This window comes from Ovis aries, chromosome 21 (genome assembly GCF_016772045.2).
Source record: "Ovis aries strain OAR_USU_Benz2616 breed Rambouillet chromosome 21, ARS-UI_Ramb_v3.0, whole genome shotgun sequence".
In the NCBI taxonomy this organism is placed as follows: domain Eukaryota; kingdom Metazoa; phylum Chordata; class Mammalia; order Artiodactyla; family Bovidae; genus Ovis; species Ovis aries.
The window spans coordinates 46,415,167-46,433,235 of NC_056074.1; the positions used below are offsets into that span (position 1 = coordinate 46,415,167).

Genomic DNA, 18,069 nt, shown 5'->3' on the forward strand with positions numbered 1-18,069 from the left:
ACAGGGACTCGATCCACCCGCCCAGCCTCAAGCTCACCAAGCTGCTGGCGCCTCTGGATGTGGCCCCAGTGGTGTGACTGCTGGGTGGGGTGCCCGGGGGCCTGTGGGGAGGGAGGGCAGGCGCTCTCGGGGCTCTGAGGACAAACAGGGCGGGCCTGGGAGGAGAGAGCCTCTGTGTGGCCACTCCAGGCCCCCAAACCTTGCCTACTCCCTTTTGTCTTTGAAAACCTAGATGAAGCTCTTTGTTATTGTGAAATAGATCAGTCAGAGAAAAGGGATTGGAGAAAGTGGCGACAGAGCTTGAAGCCACATCCAGCCTAGAAAGGAGCCGCTCCGGCGCAGTCGTCCCCCCTCTCTTTCCTGCGATACGTGAATAGCTCTGTTGCAACAGAACGCACGAAGGGAAAGCACAGCAGCTCCAAGCGCACAGGTGTGTGGGTTTCGGGTTAGAGCCCCGTGCCCCTCCCGAGTCGTGGAACCGGAAAGGAGCTGGCGCCCGGCCCTGTGGTCCCCCTCGGCCTTTGGCGCCTCTTGCCCTTGGGCGCCCTGTGCCTGGAGTCCTCGGCGGGCGCCCTGTGGGCCGTGGCGTCTTTGGGGCCTGCGGGACTCCCCGCAGGGGCGCCACTGAGAGTGCCTGCTTCGCTGTGGGCCTGTGCGTGTTTGCCTCTGGTCAGCTTGCAGAGGTGTAATTTACATTCCACTGAGCCTGAAGCGTAAGCTTTGTTGAATTTTGACAGATAGGCGTAGTCTCTGACCTCCCACCAGGCTGATCTAGGACCTTGGACGGCCCTCGCCACACCCTCGGGGCTTAGCACCCACTGAGCTGCCGCAGGCCTCAGATTCCAACCTGAGCCCATCTAGAGTGTCCGGTGTGTGGGTTCTGCCCTTGGAGCCTGCTGCGGGGAGGCTCGCCCGCCGCTGTGGAGAGCTGTCCTCTGTCCTCTCATGAGGCGCAGCCTCACACAGAGGGGGCCCGGCTGGCTCCGTCCTTCCTGCGTGTTCAGACCAGGATCGCGCCGCCGTGAGCACCCACGCTGTCTCCGTGTGCCCGGCGCCTTTGTCCTCCCGCCGAGGGGAGCAGGTGGCTGGGTGCCCAGGGAGGCACGTGTGGCCTGTGGAGGCTCGGGTCTGTGTCTGCACGTGCTCTCTGGCCCTGTCAGCCTCCGTGGTCTGGTTCTGACTGTCCTGGTGGGTGTGGGTGCAGCTTCTCTGGGGGAATGTCTGTCACCGTGTCCTGCCTGCTCTCCGTTGCATTTTGAGAGAGCGCTCCGTCTGTCGGGAGGGAAGTCCTGGGTCAGCACACGATGCCTATCTTTTCATTCTCTCACGGGGTCTCTTGAGGTGGAAAAGCCCTTGCTGTGGCTCGTGTCCAGCTCCCCATCGCTGCCCAGGGGCCGGGCCCTGGCGGCTGCTCTGTTATGTGCAAGGACTGAGCGTGGGTTCCTGCTGCTTCTGGTCGGGGTGCCCAGTTTGGTGCATGCCCCTTTCTGCACGCCTGGGGTCAGCCTCCTGAAGGGGTCAAGGGCAGGCAGGCAGGGTGTCCGGGTGGACATGGGCACCTGACTCTCTCTGCATCCTTTACTGGAGCTCACTGACTCGATGGACATGAGTTTGAGCAAGCTCCGGGAGGTGATGGACAGGGAAGCCTGCTGTGCTGCAGCCCGTGGGGTCACAAAGAGTCGGACGCGACTGAGCTAAGCTTACCGGAGCTCAGGAAGGTGGCGGGCGAGGAGAGACGCATCCTGATACCAGCCACAGGCCTGTGGAGGAGGGCCTGTGGTCCCGGAGGGCGGCAGCTCCGGCACTGTGCCAGTCCACGGCGCCCTCGGGGGCCAGCAGGGTGGCGGGGCGCACTGGGGAAGCCTGGGCCGGGCGTGGGGAGGGAGGGCATGGCTGCCCAGCAGCCGCATCACACCCCCACGCGCACACAGCGCCTCCCCGTGCAGACACACGTGCTCCACCTGTGCAGCCGTGGCGGAGCCCGGAGGCTGGGCCGTGCAGATGGCTGTCTCGAAAGGAAACGTGCGGTGGCTTCCGGCCTGGGGAACTTCTCCGCCCACTCAGCGGGAGGCATGTTTAGGCATCTTTAAGTAGACGCACGTGGCGTTCGCCCTGCACAGCCTGGTTAGGGGTTTGTTTCCCAGTGTGCGATGGTCTGAGAGGAGCTCGGCAGTTGGGAGGACTGTCCGGACCCCGAGTGCAGGGCCCTCACTGCACAGGATTCTGGCGCAGGGGCGCCTCCGGTCCAGCTCTGCCATCCCCCTGCCTCCTGGCCCCGGAGGAGGCCTGAGCTCTCCAGACTCACCTTCTAGCACAGCAGGCTGCTCTCTGTTCTCCTGAAAGTCCGCCCGCGGGGCTGGGGACCTTGAAGTCATGGTGGCGTCTTGCCTGCAGTCTCACCAAGGAAGCGGGCAGGGCGATCCGGCGGGGGCCCTGAGGCCCTCCTTCATCAGCCTGGGTCCGTCCGCCCCCCGGGCACTCGGGCCAAGTGTGCACAGTCTCTGTGCTCACGGGTGCCCTTCTGGCAGTGGGGCCTGGGCCCAGCCCCGAGTTATTGATGGTGAAGGACTCGGGGGCCCGTGGGAGCAAGGCCCAGGGCGTTGTTTGTGTCCTGAAAGGCCCTCTCCTTGGGGGCAGCCGCCCTCGGGGCTGGGCTCTGGGTATGGGGGTGCAGACGCCCGAGCGTCCTGAACGCGTGGCGCCTGACTAGGGCGGCTCGTGCTCCAGGGCACGAGTGCCCAGGCAGAGGCCCACCCACAGCACCATCGGGCAGGGGGCGGGGTTTCTTCCCCAGGCATTCTGGGCTTCACTCGGCTGGCTGGTGCCTCGGAGGCCTGTTCGCCTGTTACCGGCGGCCGCGAGGGTTGTTTCCAGTTTGTGACCTGGCGGATTGCTTGCTGGGGTCTGAGAATGCTGGCCGCCTTCCCCCGGGGCCCACCCGCCCTTGCTCGCTCGCTGGCTGCAGCCTGAGTGCGGGTGCCGCTCGTGCCCAGCCTGGTGGCCGCGTGGCCCCTCACACTGGCCCCTCTGCTCTGCCTGCAGGCACCTTCAGCCCTTGTCCCTGTGTCCCGTGCGGCTTCGCCGTTGAGACGTAGGAGCTGGGTCTTCCCAGGAGGCGGACGTGGCCCTCCCCTCGAGCTCCTGCTGCGCACCTTCCGTCGTCACCACTGTGTCTCGGCATTCGGCCTCCATCCAGGGAGCTTTTTGTCTCAGATATTTCAGTTTCTGCAAGTTCAACTGGGATCTTCAAAAAACACGTGTTTTAAAATCTCCTTGGAACGTGTCCAGTGTTTCTCTCATCTGTGGAGCAGGCGGGACGCAGCCGCGGTGACCCTGACGCTACTGTCTCCTCGCTGAGCCCTGAGCCCTCTCGGGCCTTTTCGATCAGTTGGTTCGATTCCTAGCGTGGCTGTGCCAAAGCCTTTGACCGTGTGGATCTCAGTAAACTGTGAAAATTCCGAAAGAGATGGGAATACCAGACCACCTGACCTGCTTCTTGAGAAACCTGTATGCAGGTCAGGAAGCAACAGTTAGAACTGGACATGGAACAACAGACTGGTTCCAAATAGGAAAAGGAGTACATCAAGGCTGTATATTGTCACCCTGCTTATTTAACTTCTATGCAGAGTACATCACGAGAAACGCTGGGCTGGAAGAAGCACAAGCTGGAGTCAAGATTGCTCAGTAACCTCAGATGTGCAGATGACACCACCCTTATGGCAGAAAGGGAAGAGGAGCTAAGATAAAAGAGAGGAGAGCGAAAAAGTTGGCTTAAAGCTCAACATTGAGAAAACAAAGATCATGGCATCTGGTCTCATCACTTCATGGGAAATAGGTGGGGAAACAGTGGAAACACTGGCTGACTTTTTTGGGGGGCTCCAAAATCACCGCAGATGGCGATTCCAGCCATGAAATTAAAAGACACTTACTTCTTGGAAGGAAAGTTATGACCAACCTAGACAGCATATTGAAAAGCAGAGACATTACTTTGCCAACAGAGGTCCATCTTAGTCAAGGCTGTGGTTTTCCCAGTGGTCCTGTATGGATGTGAGAGTTGGACTGTGAAGAAAGCTGAGCGCAGAAGAATTGATGCTTTTGAACTGTGGTGTTGGAGAAGACTCTTGAGAGTCCCTTGGACTGCAAGGAGATCCAACCCGTCCATCCTAAAGGAGATCAGTCCTGGGTATTCTTTGGAAGGAATGATGCTAAAGCTGAAACTCCAATACTTTGGCCACCTCATGCAAAGAGTTGACTCATTTGGAAAAGACTTTGATGCTGGGAGGGATTCGGGGTCAGGAGGAGGAGGAACGACAGAGGATGAGATGGCTAGATGGCATCACCAACTCGATGGACATGAGTTTGGGTGAACTCCGGGAGTTGGTGATGGACAGGGAGGCCTGGCGTGCTGCGATTCATGGGGTCCAGAGTCGGACACGACTGAGTGACTGAACTGAACTGAACTGTACTGTGGCTCAGACAGTAAAGCATCTGCCTACAATGCGGGAGACCCAGGTTGAGTCCCTGGGTCAGGGAAGATCTCCTGAAGAAGGAAATGGCAACCCACTCTGGCATTCTTGCCTGGAAAATCCCATGGATGGAGGAGCTGGTGGGCTACAGTCCACAGGGTCGCAAAGAGTCGGACGCGACTGAGCGACATCCCTCTCACTGGTGCGCTGCTCTCCTTTCCTGAGGTTGGTGAGTTCCGACTGGACACGAACCTCGGGAGCTGTGCCTCGGGCGGTGTTCGCTTTTGCTGTTCACTCGCCGAGTCGTGTCTAACTCTGTGACCCTGTGACTCCGTGGACTGTAGCACGCCAGACTCCTCCGTCCTCCACCGTCTCCCGGAGTTTGCGGAAGCTCGTGTCCACCGAGTCAGTGATGCCACCCAGCTGTCTGCCCTCGGCCGCCCGCTTCCCCTGGTGCCCCCGACCCTTCCCGGCGTCAGGGTCTTTGGCCCATCTGCTGCTGGATGCCTCTCTGTCTGTGAGCTGCCTGGACTCAGGGTGGAAACGACTGGCTCTCAGCCTTGTGTTCTGTGTTGCTGGGGTTGTGGCACGATCTCGTGTCTGGCCGGCTTTTCTCGCCACTGACCTCGGGAGTTCTCCACCTGTCCTCTAGCTGGGGGGAAGGAACTCGCTTTAGGCCCATGCAAGCCTTGGGGTGGGCCGCACCCATCCTCCTGGGTGGGGTGTCCTCCCGTAGCTGCTCCTGGAGCGAGTGTCCAGGCGGGCTCAGCCAGGGACCTGAGGGCCCACGGCACAGCGCTCGGCATCCCATCCCCCCGGTGCGCTGCCCGTGACCTCTGCCCGTCTGGCCTCCCAGACTCGCTGCTGGGGCCCCTCAGAGGGGTCCCCTCCCCGCCGAGCAGGTCCTTGCAGGCAGGGGCCAGGCACCACCGCAGGTCCTCGCTGGTCACCTCCCCACCAAGGAGCCCGGAGGAGGAGACACCTCGAGGCGGAGACAAGACAGGACCCCAGCAGAAAGGCAGGGCTCGGCGCAGTGCCCCCAGTGAGCACCGCAGTGAAGCTTCCTCAGCCCGGGAGTCGGCCGAAGGCTTCGTGGCCCTCTGTCCATCCACGTGGCCCTGCCCTGGGAAGCCCCGTCCCCGCTGCTTCTCTGCCCCGCGTGTCCGCAGCCCCAGCTTCTGTTCTTGTGTCCGCCGTGGCCGAGACCCTGGGCCCTCCAGCGGGCCGTCGCAGCCCTCCCCAGGCCTTCTTTGCCGTCCAGGGCACCATCCCCTGCGTCCTCCAGCGTCTGAAACCAGTTGCTGCTTATGGTGTATCCAGTGTGAGGTTGTTGATGGTGGAGGGCAAGTCCAGCATCGGTTACTCCCAGTGGAGAAAGGTCTTCATTCCCTTTCCATTAAAAGCAAGGAGCCCTCCCCCCTCATGTCTCCCCTCGTCTAGACTTCATTTGGGAGCTCCCAGTTCTCGCTCTTATTGGCCTTTTTGGCTGCCACTTCAGTTCTTTCTTTAACTCGCTTTATTTCTGAGGTTTCCAAATGTAATTTTTGAGGCATGGGTTTCATCTGTCTCGTGTGTTTTTCTGGACTGTTGCGATGATCGCTCTTCCTCGTTCTTTTCCATTTTCATTGGACTCAGCCTTGAAGTCTTGCCCACTTGCTTTTACGTGAACCACATGCTCCTGCACCTTCAACCAGGGTTCTGGGCTCTGCTGCCCTCACAGCTGGGGCGCCGTGAGTGGGAGGGTTCCAGACAGGCGGGGAGGAGGTGGGCATGGTCCCCGGGGGCAGACCAGAGGTGGAGGCATCAGGGTGCGCGCATGCCCGGCTCCACGTGGATGCCGTGTCCGCTGGGTGGGGACGTAGCTGTCGAGGTGGGTGTGCACACCCGTGCCCTTGCTCTGCCAGCCCAGAGCGCCGGGGAAGGGGACTCTCCGGCAGCAGGGTGGCTGGGTCAGTCTCGGCCTTCTGTCTGCTCCGATAGGGGGGCCCAGGGCCCCTTGAGGAAGTGACAGTTCTCAACCCGTGGCGGGGAGTTGGAGGCACCCTCTGCTCAGTTGCACCAGCTGCCTGGCAGGCCGCATCCTCCCCACCCAGGGAGGCTCACGCTCCCCAGGTGAGTACAGTGCCTGGGTCCTGTCCTGGTCCTCACGTGTGGCCGGGCAGCCGGCCTGCTCCACACGTGTGGGGTGGTCCTCCTAGGGGCTTAGCCACAGCGCAGAGCTAGCTTGAGCCTGGGTGAGTGGTTGGCTCTGTGGGATGCGGCCGTGGGGCAGAGAGTCCAGCTGAGGCCGCGGTGTGGGGGCCTGGCCGCCCCAGGGCCACGCTCCTGCTGGATGGGGCTGCTGCTGAGTGCAGGCCAGCGCCACGCCGACATCGAGCTGGGCCTGTGACCAGTCAGAGGCTGGAGCTCAGCTGGGGTCGTCCTGTCAGATGGTTGCTTTTCTAGTCCTTGACGGTCCTGTATTGGGCCTGCGTGACGAAGACCTCGGTCACACCCGTCTTGTGCCCCCTCGGGAGGCCTCTGGCGTGTCCACGGGGTCTGCCGCCCTCTGCCTCGTGCCCACTTGGCAACTTGTCTTCCCAAGAGCACTTGGATGGAGACGCTGCCTGCCTGCCTCCACGCTCTGCAGGTGCACAGCCCGCCTCTCCCCGCAGCCCTGCCTGCCCAGAGCGTCCCTGGCCGTGTCAGAAGGGCCCCCCCAGCAGGTCCTCTCTGGGGCCACACCAACCCCGCAGCAGTGACCTCACCCCACACAGCGCCTGAGCGGCGCCACTTTGAAAGGCGACTGAGGCGTCCCCTCAAGTAACCGGGCTTGGCCGGCCCTGCCTGTAAAAGGAGCAGCTGCTGTCCCTGCCCAGCCGGGGCCCGGCCGCCCTCCCACCCGCTTGCCTCATTGGCCGGCGTGGCTGGCCCCCAGCCAGGGCTGCGAGCAAGGCAGGGAGCGTCGGGGCCGGGGCGCCTGCTTTCCCGGCTCGCTTCTGCGCTGCCCACCATGCTCGGAGACCGCAGTGGTCTCCCCACAGACCGAGCTCTGCTCAGCCCGCCCCCCAAGGCCGGTCTCAGCTGCAAGACAGTGCTTCAGGCAGTTGGCAAAGTGCTCAGGTGAGCGTGGCAGGGCCGCGGGCGTCGGAGAGTCCCTCGTCCCGCCCCAGGCTGTCTGGGTCTGGGGAGGCGTGGCCCTCCCCCTGGTCAGGTCTCCGTGTTGTGCAGACCCCACCTGGGCTGAGGAGCGGGTGGGCCTGGGGCGGGAGCAGCTGGGCGTGCTCAGAACTTTGGAGTGAGGTTCTCCCTAGACTTCAGCCCTTCCTGCTGTCTGTGGGAGGCAGGGAGCCCCCAAAGCGGGTGTCCAGCCCAGAGGGTCTGGGTGAGAACTGGGGGCTCCTGAGACTGGCGTCTGCCTGCAGTGAGCCGTGCCTGCAGCAGACCCGAGTCATGCCCTCCTGAGCCCCCGGGCCACACCCCCGCCACCCCCGGTCCCTGGGCAGGGTGACCGGAGCCTGTGACGAGCGACCTTGTCCAGAGCCTGCCCTGGTTGTGTCTGCTGTGGGGCCTCTTTCCTCACCTCCCTCAGCTGCTCCACAGAGCCTCCAGTGTCCCACGTGAGAGGCTGGAGCCTCTCCAGAGCCTCTTCTGCGTCAGGATGGAAGCGTCTCGGTCGGGCATTCAGGAAGGCGGAGGGGGGTGGGCGGTGCTGGGGAGCGGCCCTCCCAAGCGGGGCGTCCATCCCGTGCTGCGTGCCCTGGGGGCCCGGCTCAGCCCCGCGGTGAGGGGGCCCCGGACACGCTGCTGGCAGGGAGAGCTGCCCTCCTCCCCCGGGAGCCGCAGTTCAGACGAGCCCCAGCCGACCTCGGCCTCCGTGTGCGCGCCATGCGTTTGCTTGTGGTTCGGGGGCATCGCAGCTCTCGAGGAAAACTGCCGTTTGCTCTCCTAACTCTTTGAGGGTAACCAGGCTGCGCAGGCGTCTCGGGGAGGCCCGGCTCTGCTGCTGCGGTGCCTGGGGGAGCGGCCGCCGGCGGGCTCCGTGACCCGCGTCCCCGCGGTTCTGTGGCTGCCGCCCTCCTCCCCACGGGGCTGCCCCCAGCCGCCCCCGCCACGGAGGACTCCGCGGGGTCGTAAGCAGAAGCCCAGAGTGAGCTGCCGTGTAGAGGTGTGGGGTGTGGGCACGCTGGTGGGGCCCCCTCTGGGATGCTGGCTCTGATTAGGAGCGGTGACGCCCCCAACAGTGTCAGGAGCTGCTGTGTGCGCCCAGCGTGGCGGGGGGCCCCAGACCCGGAGTGGGTGCCAAGGAGGGCAAGGGCAGGGCCAGCCCTCTGAGCCGGCTGGGAGAGAGAGGCCAAGGCCTGCCCCAGGGGCCAGGAGGGCTTCGCACAGAGGTGGTGACTCGGCCAGGAGTCCGGAGAGCAGCTTACCTCCCGGGAGAGAAGTCCCAAGCGTGCGGGCCCAGCGCGTGGCGGCTCCTGGAGGCTGCGGTGCCGGGTGGGGCCACGCCACGAGCACCTGATGCGCGAGGACTGGCCTCGGGGGTCTCCGCCGCCCTCGGCCTGCCCGGTGACTTTCCTCTCAGCAGGTCTCTTGTTTGGTGGGGACGCACAGCTTGTGAAAGCCTGCTCTGTTTGGGGCGCTGACCGCCCAGCCTCTAACCTAGAAGAGAAGCGACTTCGTGTGTCTCCCCACAGCGTCTGGCCGCTGCAGCTTGTGGGGATTTGACGGGGGTTCCATGGGGGTCTTCCCAGTCGTCTGCCCCCACGTCCCTGCTCTAGGGAGGGGCTGGTCGCCAGGGCCCGTGAGGACCCGCGAGAACATGGCCAGGGGCTGTCTGGTCTCCAGGTGTCAAGAGTGCAGGTGCCCCAGGCCCGCTCGTCAGAACGTGGGGTCTTGGGAAGGTGAGCTCTCTCCCTGGGCGCCTCCTTCCTCGCACCGCCCCGGGCTTCCCTGTGGGCCCACCCAGCACCCGGGTTTTACTTGGACTCCACGTCCTCCCGTCTGTAGGAGGCTCGTAACCCAGCTCCCCTCCAGCCATGAGGCCAGGCCGCCCGCCTATGTCAGCTCCTGCGGCCCCCGGCCCAGGCCACCTGGAGCACCCCCCTGGAAAAGGCGCTGGCTGCTCTGGTATCCGTTGGTATCAGGGGAAGGCGGTGGGCCGGCCGGGCTCTGAGGGGAGAGGGGCGCCGTCCCCCATGTCTGCACCCCCAGTCCAGGGCCACCTTGCCGGCTCTGTGCCTGGAGGCCCCGGCCCCTCGCCCAGCACCGGCGCCTGGAGGGGTGGCTTGTGGGAACACCTGGACTGCCCACCACTCCCGGATGTCAGGACCTCGCCACAGGTGTCCTTGTGGTGGCGCCTGGGGCAGCCTTGCCTGGGGCCGAGCTGGCCACGGTGCCTTTGGAAGGAGTTGATGAACGGAGCTGGCAGCAGCGGCGCTTGGCACCTGGGGGGCGTCAGCTGGAGGGGCGTCCAGTGCCTGAGCCGGTGGGGAGACCCCGGCTCCAGGGTCACTGCGTGTTGCCGGAAGCCTGTGCCCGAGGGCTCTCACCGCCGACTCCAGGCCCACTTCCTCTGCCTCTTGGCCCAGCTGCCCATGTGAAGACCCCCAGGGGGAGGCTGCTGCACGGAGCGCAGGGCACGGGGGCGGGCCCATTGGGGGCTTCCGGCCTGGGCCCCCTCGCCCCAGCCCTCGCGGGTGATGGCGGCACCTTCCACCCGCCGCCACTGACTCGGGGTGTCTGGCCCCAGCCAGGCGCGCCACCTGGAGCAGAGGCAAGGGGGTCAGGTCAGCGGGGCCGGGAGCACAGCGCACAGTCGTCCATGGGCAGACGCTCGCGGATGGGCAGGGCAGAGGGCCACTCGGGGTGGGAGGTGCACGCTGCAGGCTGGCCCTGGGAGACCGGGGCTGTGGGCACAGCACCATCCAGGCAAGTGCAGGCTTCCCGCTGGGCGGCGGCAGCTCCGGGCTCAGACCCAGGCTCCAGAACGCGCTCCGCCCACCGGTGTCCGAAGCCCCTCTGGGGCTTGGTCCCTTCTGTGCCCCCGGGGGAGCTGCGTGGCCCCCAGAGGTCCGTGTCCACGCTTGCCCCCTGTGACCCGCACCCCCCAGAACTCCTGAGGTGCCCCCGCATGTGCCCGTGTGTGTGCCGTGTCTGCGCCTGGGCCCAGCGCAGGACCTCGTGGCCCCCACCCAGTGCTGGCCCTGCCGCGCCGCACCCAGAGGCCAAGCACACTGCCTTTTAAGGCAAAGATCTGCTGTGCGACGCTGAGGGGAAAACATTTCCCTGGCATTCAGAGAGCATTTTTCCTTCCTGTTTCTCTTAAATAAGCCACTAGCAACTTTTCAAAGCAGAAGAACAAAAGGGCAAGGTCAGGGGCTGCAGACCTTCCATCCTGTGTGACCCCCTGACCCCTGTGCCTCAGTGGGGCTGGAGGGGGGCCACACAGATTGTCTGGTTGGCGCCCCGTGCAGGGCCCACAGTGGGTCTCCCCCAGGCGCCCGGGTCCTCCGTCTTCCCACTACCCTGAGACCGGCCCCGCCCCCCAGCCAGGCTACGCCCCCCAGGCCTGTGGCTGCCCCTCGGGCCCCTGTGGCCTGCCTCACCGAGCATTTATGCCCTCGGATGCCCCCCCCCGCCCCATCCCAGATGGCCCTTCCTCAGGAGTCCGCAGCTGAGGGCAGCCTTTTCTGGTCGGTGGGCTCAGGACAGGCTGATGGACCGGCCGTGTATTTGCTCAGAGTCGGGATGTTGCGCTGGAGATCCCAGGCACTCGAGTGAAGGAAGACGAGTCCCTCTTCTTAGGAACCTCCCTCACCCTCCGCGAGAGCCTGACCGGCCTTGAAACGTGGTGGGTAGGAGCAGTGTGACCCCATGTCGGCCCGGGGGCCCTGCTCTGCACACGGCACACGCTGGCTCCCTCTGCCCCAGCCTGCGGAAGACACAGGGACTCGGGTCTAACCCGGCCCGGGCTGGCATCCCGGCAGCGGCTTTGGCCGCTCCGTCGGGCAGTCTCCTCCCCCTGGGGATGTGCCATCCCCTCTGTCTCGGGCCTCGGGGGCGGGGGGGAGGCCGGCTGTGAGGCCACTGCTGTCCCCACCGAGGTGGGGCTGGCGCTCCCTCAGTCCCGGGAGCGCTGGGTCTTGGTGCTCAATGCCCAGAGAACACCTCAAAACCGTGTGTCTTGTTACACGGCAGCAGACTCTTAAGGGATGAGAAAGGAAAACGTTAGAAGTGGCCGTTCCGTCAAATCTCTGTGACATGCGCTGGCGCCGACGTCTGTCTGTGCCTGGAACCACGCGGGGCCGCTTAGCTGGCGGCGGGGAGCGGGGGCCTGTGGGGACAGCAGGCCTCAGGGTGGCCCGGGGCGCCGGCGCACGACAGGGCCTCAGCAGGGCGGGCTGCTGGCCCCCCTGTGCGGGAGGACGTCAGGCAGGACCCTGCGGGGCCGTGGTGTCACGGGTTGGGGGGAGCCGGCTCGTATAGCCACTCTCCCGTCCTCGGGTGGGCTGCAAGCCCCCTGTTGCCTCTGGTTCCAGGCTTGGGCCCTGACAGGGCAGGGAGCGCAGAGGCACAGGGCGGCTTCCGCCCACACCTGGGCCGCAGGAGCTGCAGCCCCCGAGGTGCCCCCGGAGCTGGGCCTGCGGCCTCCGCGCCTGCCTCTGCCGTGACCCCTGCCTCTCTTCTCTTCGCAGAAAGTCCAAAGCCAAGCCCAACGGGAAGAAGCCCGCCGCCGCCGAGGAGAAGAAGGTGTACCTGGAGCCAGAGTATGCCAAGTCCAGGATCACGGACTTCGGGTTCAAGGAGCTGGTGGTGCTGCCCCGGGAGATCGACCTCAACGAGTGGCTGGCCAGCAACAGTGCGTGGGGGCGAGGCGGGGCGGGGCGGCGCGGCCTCTCGTTGCCCCAGGGACCCCCGGAGCTGGTGCCCAGCGTCTGCACACACAAGCTGACTGAAGCTGAGGCACGGGACGGCCAACCCCACAGGGCCTTGGGGTCCCTGCAGAGAGGGCAACTCGGTGCAGGACACCAGGGCCGGGGGAGGCTGCGGGACGCGAGCGTGGCGGCAGGGCCAGGGTGGGGAGGGCCGCGACCTGGGGGGCGGCTCGCCCGCACCTGCCAGCCAGGCTCGGCACTCGGCTCACAGAACACCCTCCGCAGGGCCGTGTGCCAGCTCTCCTCAGAGGAGAGTGCTGCCGGTGCTGCGGCCCTGTTAGTGGTGTCTCCCAGCAGCTGGGGACGGAAAGAGCCGGGGTGGGAGGTGTTCTGCCCAGGCCTTCGTGGAGGGCACTGGGTCGCAGTGGCTGGGGCAGTCTGCCCAGCTCAGCACCGTGGCCCGTGCCGCCCACCCCGAAGGCGATGCTGTGCTGAGGCTGCGGCCTCTGGCCTGGTCAGCGCCAGCCACCGTGCCCGGGGCCTGAGGAGAGGCTCTGGCCCCGCTCTCCCTTCGCAGCCACGACCTTCTTTCACCACGTGAACCTGCAGTACAGCACCATCTCGGAGTTCTGCACGGGGGAGGCATGCCAGACCATGGCCGTGTGCAACACGTGAGTGCTCGCCCGCCGGGCCTGCCCAGCGCCCCGTCCGCCCCTGCCGCCCCGCTCCCGTGGCGTCCTTGTCGGAGGCTCACCAGGGCTGCTCCCCTGTCCCCAGAGGCCCCAGCCTGGTGGGGAAACAGGAAGCAGAGCCCAGCAGAGGGGGGACCCGGGCGGCGTGGGTCCCCCTGGGCACGGGTGCCAGGAGCCAGCCGGGCCCTGACGGGGTGTGTCCTGGGGCAGAGGCATTTCCGCAGGACGTGCCCGCCGTGCACCCTGAGACTGCGGGGTGTGTGCAGCCAGAGACGCTTCCCGGCGCTGGTCCCGCCTGCTGAGGGCCGACCTGGAGCTCACACTCTGCATGGAGAAGGCGCTGCCGGCCCATGGGGCTGGGGTGCTTTGGTGCCCCCCGCATGGTGCCCTTCCTTGGGCCTGGCGGGGCTGCTGTCTTCTGGAAACGGGCACCCGGAGGACTCCAGGACACCCCGCCTCTGCGGTAGCTCTTGAAGCTGCGTGGGTAGGAGAGCCACCACGTGGACCTGGGCTCACCCCCAGCCCAGGGGGCAGAAGCCACGGAAGTGGCCATGGGCAGGGGGCCACGTGGGCCAAGGGGGAGGCACGGGAGCTCCTCTCTGACAGCCCGCCAGGGGCACGGCCTGCGAGCCGGGCTGACGCGAGCGTGTGCTGGCAGCCCGCCTGCTAGTGGGTGTGCTGTGCTGCCGCGGCAGCCCGGCTCGGACCTGGACAAGGGGCCCTGCTCTCGCTGAGACCCCTGAAAGCCCAGCCCCACAGAGGGCGTGAGTGCAGAAGACGGCTGCTCTCCACTCCTTACTCACCCGGCGAGAGCTGCTGATGGCATGCTTGGGTGTCACTGTGTCCCCAGAGAGCCGCAGCCCAGCCTGGCCCGCAGAGGGTGTGGCAGTGCTGGGCGCGTGCGCGAAGTGAGCCTGGGCTCCTCAGTGTGAGGCGGTAGCCTCTACTGCAGACGTGGCTGGGCAGCCGGAAGGGGGCAAGGGCAGTGCTGCATCGCCTGCCTACAGCAAGCTCGCAGGAGGCACCTGGCCAGGAGATGTCAGGGGGCCCGCGGGCTGGCAGATGCGGAAGCCAGGGCCCTTCTGAGGCACTGCCAGTCGCCCTTTACCAGAGTGCTTGAGAAGAGGCTCCTTGAAGGGGCACAGGATTCGGTGTCGGGCAGAGGTGTGTCTAGATGTTGGCTCTGCCACGTCAAACTTGGAGATCTGGAGATTCCAGACTTGTGCTGGTCAGTCTTGCTACCTGTACCCTGCTTTATAGGCTTTTGTAGGGTTATATCAGTGGTTACTGTCCCTTCATCCAGTAATGCGCGACTCTCTGTGACCCCATGGACTGCAGCACACCAGGCTCCCCTGTCCTCCACCATCTCCTGGAGCTTGCTCAGACTCAGGTCCATTGAGTCGGTGACGCCATCCAACCATCTCATCTTCTATCGTCCTCTTCTCCTCCGGCCTTCAATCTTTCCCAGCATCAGCATCTTTTCCAGTGAGTCAGTTCTTCGCATCAGGTGGCCAAAGTATTGGAGCTTCAGCTTCAGCATCAGTCCTTACAATGAATATTCAGGACTGATTTCCTTTAGGATGGAATGGTTGGATCTCCTTGCAGTCCAGGGTATTCTCAAGAGTCTTTCCTAACACCACAGTTCAAAAGCATCGATTCTTCGGCGCTCAGCTTGCTTTATGGTCCAACTCTCACGTCCATACGTGACTACTGGAAAAACCACAGCTTTGACTAGGTGGACCATTGTTGGCAAACTAATGTCTCTGCTTTTCAATATGCCGTCTAGATTGGTTATAGCTTTTCCTTCAAGGAGCAAGCATCTTTTCATTTCATGGCTGCAGTCACCATCTGCAGTGATTTTGGAGCCCAAGAAAATAGCTTTTGAATGTTGAGTTTTAAGCCAGCTTTTTCACTCTCCTTTTTCAGCTTCATCAAGAGGCTCTTTAGTTCCTCTTCACTTTCTGCCATAAGGGTGGTGTCATCTGCATATCTGAGGTTATTGATATTTCTTCCTGCAATCGTGATTCCAGCTTGTGCTTCATCCAGCCCAGCGTTTCTCATGATGTACTCTGCACATAAGTTAAATAAGCAGGGTGACAATATACAGCCTTGACGTATTCCTTTCCCAGCCAGTTTTGAACCACTCCATTTTTCCATGCCCAGTTCTAACTGTTGCTTCTTGGCCTGCATACAGATTTCTCAAGAGGCAGATCAGGTGGTCTGGTATTCCCATCTCAGAATTTTCCAAAGTTTGCTGTGATGCACACAGTCAAAGGCTTTGGAGTAGTCAATAAAGCAGAAATAGATGTTTCTCTGAAATTCTCTTGCTTTTTCAATGATTCAGTGGATGTTGGCTGTTTGATCTCTAGTTCCTCTGCCTTTTCTAAATCCAGTTTGAACATCTGGAAGTTCTTGGTTCATGTACTGTTGAATCCTGGCTTGGAGAATTTTGAGCATTACTTTGCTAGCCTGAGCTGAGTGCAATTCTGCGGTAGTTTGAGCATTCTTTGGCATTGCCTTTCTTTGGGATTGGAATGAAAACTGACCTTTTCCAGTCCTGTGGCCACTGCTGAGTTTCCAAATTTGCTGGCATATTGAGTGTAGCACTTTAATAGCGTCATTTTAAGGACTTGAGATAGTTCAGCTGGAATTCCACTATCTCCACTAGCTTTGTTTGTAGTGATGCTTCCTAAGGCCCACTTGACTTTGCATTCCAGGATGTCTGGCTCTAGGTAAGTGGTCACACCATCGTGGTCATCTGGGTCATGAAGATCTCTTTTATATGGTTCTTCTGTGTATTTTTACCACCTCTTAATATCTTCTGCTTCTGTTAGGTCCGTACCATTTCTGTCCTTTGTTGTGCTCATCTTTGCATGAAATGTTCCTTGGTATTTCTAATTTTCTTGAAGAGATCTCTAGTCTTTCCCATTCTATTGTTTTCTTCTACTTCTTTGCATTGATCGCTGAGAAAGGCTTTCTTATCTCTCCTTGCTATTCTTTAGAACTCTGGATATAGCTTTCCTTTTCTCCTTTACCTTTCACTTCTCTTCTTTTCTCAGCTATTTGTAAGGCCTCCTCAGATAACTGTTTTGCCTTTTTGCGTTTCTTTTTCTTGGGGATCATAGAAGAAGCAAGAGAGTTCCAGAGAAACATCTGCTTCTGCTCTATTGACTACACCAAAGACTTTGACTGTGTGGATCACAACAAACTGAAAAATTCTAAAAGAGATGGGAATACCAGACCACCTAACCTGCCACCTGAGAAACCTATATGCTGGTCAAGAAGCAACATTTAGAACTGAACATGGAACAATGGACTGTTTCATAATTGGGAAAAGAGTGTGTCAAGGCTGTATATTGTCAGCCTGCTTATTTAACTTATATGCCGCGTACGTCATGCAAAATGCCAGGCTGGATGAAGCACAAGCTGGAATCACGATTGCAGGGAGAAATATCAATAACCTCAGATATGCAGATGACACCACCCTTATGGCAGAAAGGGAAGAGGATCTGAAGAGCCTCTTGATGAAAGTGAAAGAGGAGAGTGAAAAAGCTGGCTTAAAATTCAGCAGTCAAAAAACTAAGATCATGGCATCCAGTCCCATCACTTCATGGCAAATAGATGGGGAAACAGTGGAAACACTGACAGACTATTTTCTTGGGCTCCAAAATCACTGCAGAGGGTGACTGCAGCCGTGAAATGAAAAGACGCTTGCTCCTTGAAAGAAAAGCTATGACCAACCTAGATAGCATATTAAAAAGCAGAGACATTACTTTGCCAGCAAAGGTCCATTTAGTCAAGGCTATGGTTTCCCCAGTAGTCAAGTATGGATGTGAGAGTTGAACCATAAAGCAAGCTGAGCACCAAAGAATTGATACTTTTGAACTGTGGTGTTAGAGAAGACTCTTGACAGTGTCTTGGACTGCAAGGAGATCCAACCATTCCATCCTAAAGGAAATCAGACCTGAATATTCATTGGAAGGACTGATGCTGAAGCTAAAGCTCCAATACTTTGGCTACCTGATGCAAAGAACTGACTCATTGGAAAAAACCCTGATGCTGGGAAAGACTGAAGGCAGGAGGAGGAGGGGATGACAGAGGATGAGACGGCTGGATGGCATCACCCGCTTGATGGACATGAGTTTGAGCAAGTGCTGGGAGTTGGTGATGGACAGGGAGGCCTGGTGTGCTGCAGTCCACAGGGTTGCAAAGAGTCAGACACGACTGAGGGACTGAACTGCACTTCTTGGGGATGGTCTGGGTCACTGCCTCCTGTCAAAAACCTCCATCCGTAGTTCTTCAGGCGCTCTATCGATCAGATCTGATCCCTTGAATCTATTTGTCACTTCACTGTATAATCATAAGGGATCCGACTTAGGTCATACCTGGATGGCCCAGTGGTGTTCCCTACTTTCCTCAGTTTAAGTCTGAATTTTTCCATAAGGAGTTCATGATCTGAGGCACAGTCAGTTCCCAGTCCTGTTTTGCCGACTGTATAGAGCTTCTCCATCTTTGGTTGCAAATCAGTCTGATTTTGGTGTTGACCATCTGGTGATGTCCATGTGTAGAGCCCTCTCTTGTGTTGTTGGAAGAGGGTGTTTGCTGTGACCAGTGCGTTCTCTTGGCAAAACTCTGTTAGCCTTTGCCCTGCTTCATTTTGTACTCCAAGGCCAAATTTGCCTGTTACTCCAGGTGTCTCTTGACTTCCTATTTTTGCATTCCAGTCCCCCTGTGATGAAAAGGACATCTTTTTTTGGTGTTAGTTCTAGAAGGTCTTGTAGGTCTTCAGAGAACTGTTCAGCTTCAGCTTCTTCACCATTGCTGGTTGGGGCATAGACTTAGGTTACTATGACATTGAATGGTTTGCCTTGGAAGCAAGCAGAGATCATTCTGTCGTTTTTGAGATTGCACTCAAGTACTTCAGTTTGGACCCTTTTGTTGACTATGGGGGCTACTCCTTTTTTTCTAAGGGATTCCTGCCCACAGTAGTAGATATAATAATAGTCATCTGAATTAAATTCTCCCTTTCTGGTCCATCTTAGTTCGCTGATTCGT

At 60.9% G+C, this 18,069-nt stretch overlaps 1 protein-coding gene across 5 annotated transcripts in view; it reads left to right on the plus strand.

Moving 5' to 3' along the window:
* The window catches only part of MOB2 (MOB kinase activator 2), a 51,941-nt gene that overhangs the window by 26,229 nt on the left and 7,643 nt on the right, over positions 1-18,069 (plus strand). For 2 of the 5 annotated variants that reach the window (XM_027960086.2, XM_027960084.3), the window contains exons 2-3: positions 12,143-12,306; positions 12,900-12,993. In XM_027960086.2, the coding sequence (XP_027815887.1) occupies positions 12,143-12,306; positions 12,900-12,993 (258 nt within the window). Of the gene's footprint in view, positions 1-3,042; positions 4,696-4,810; positions 5,004-7,385; positions 7,569-12,142; positions 12,307-12,899; positions 12,994-18,069 lie in introns of those variants that run through there. The other 3 variants (XM_060404380.1, XM_060404381.1, XM_027960085.3) reach the window with 3 other exon arrangements.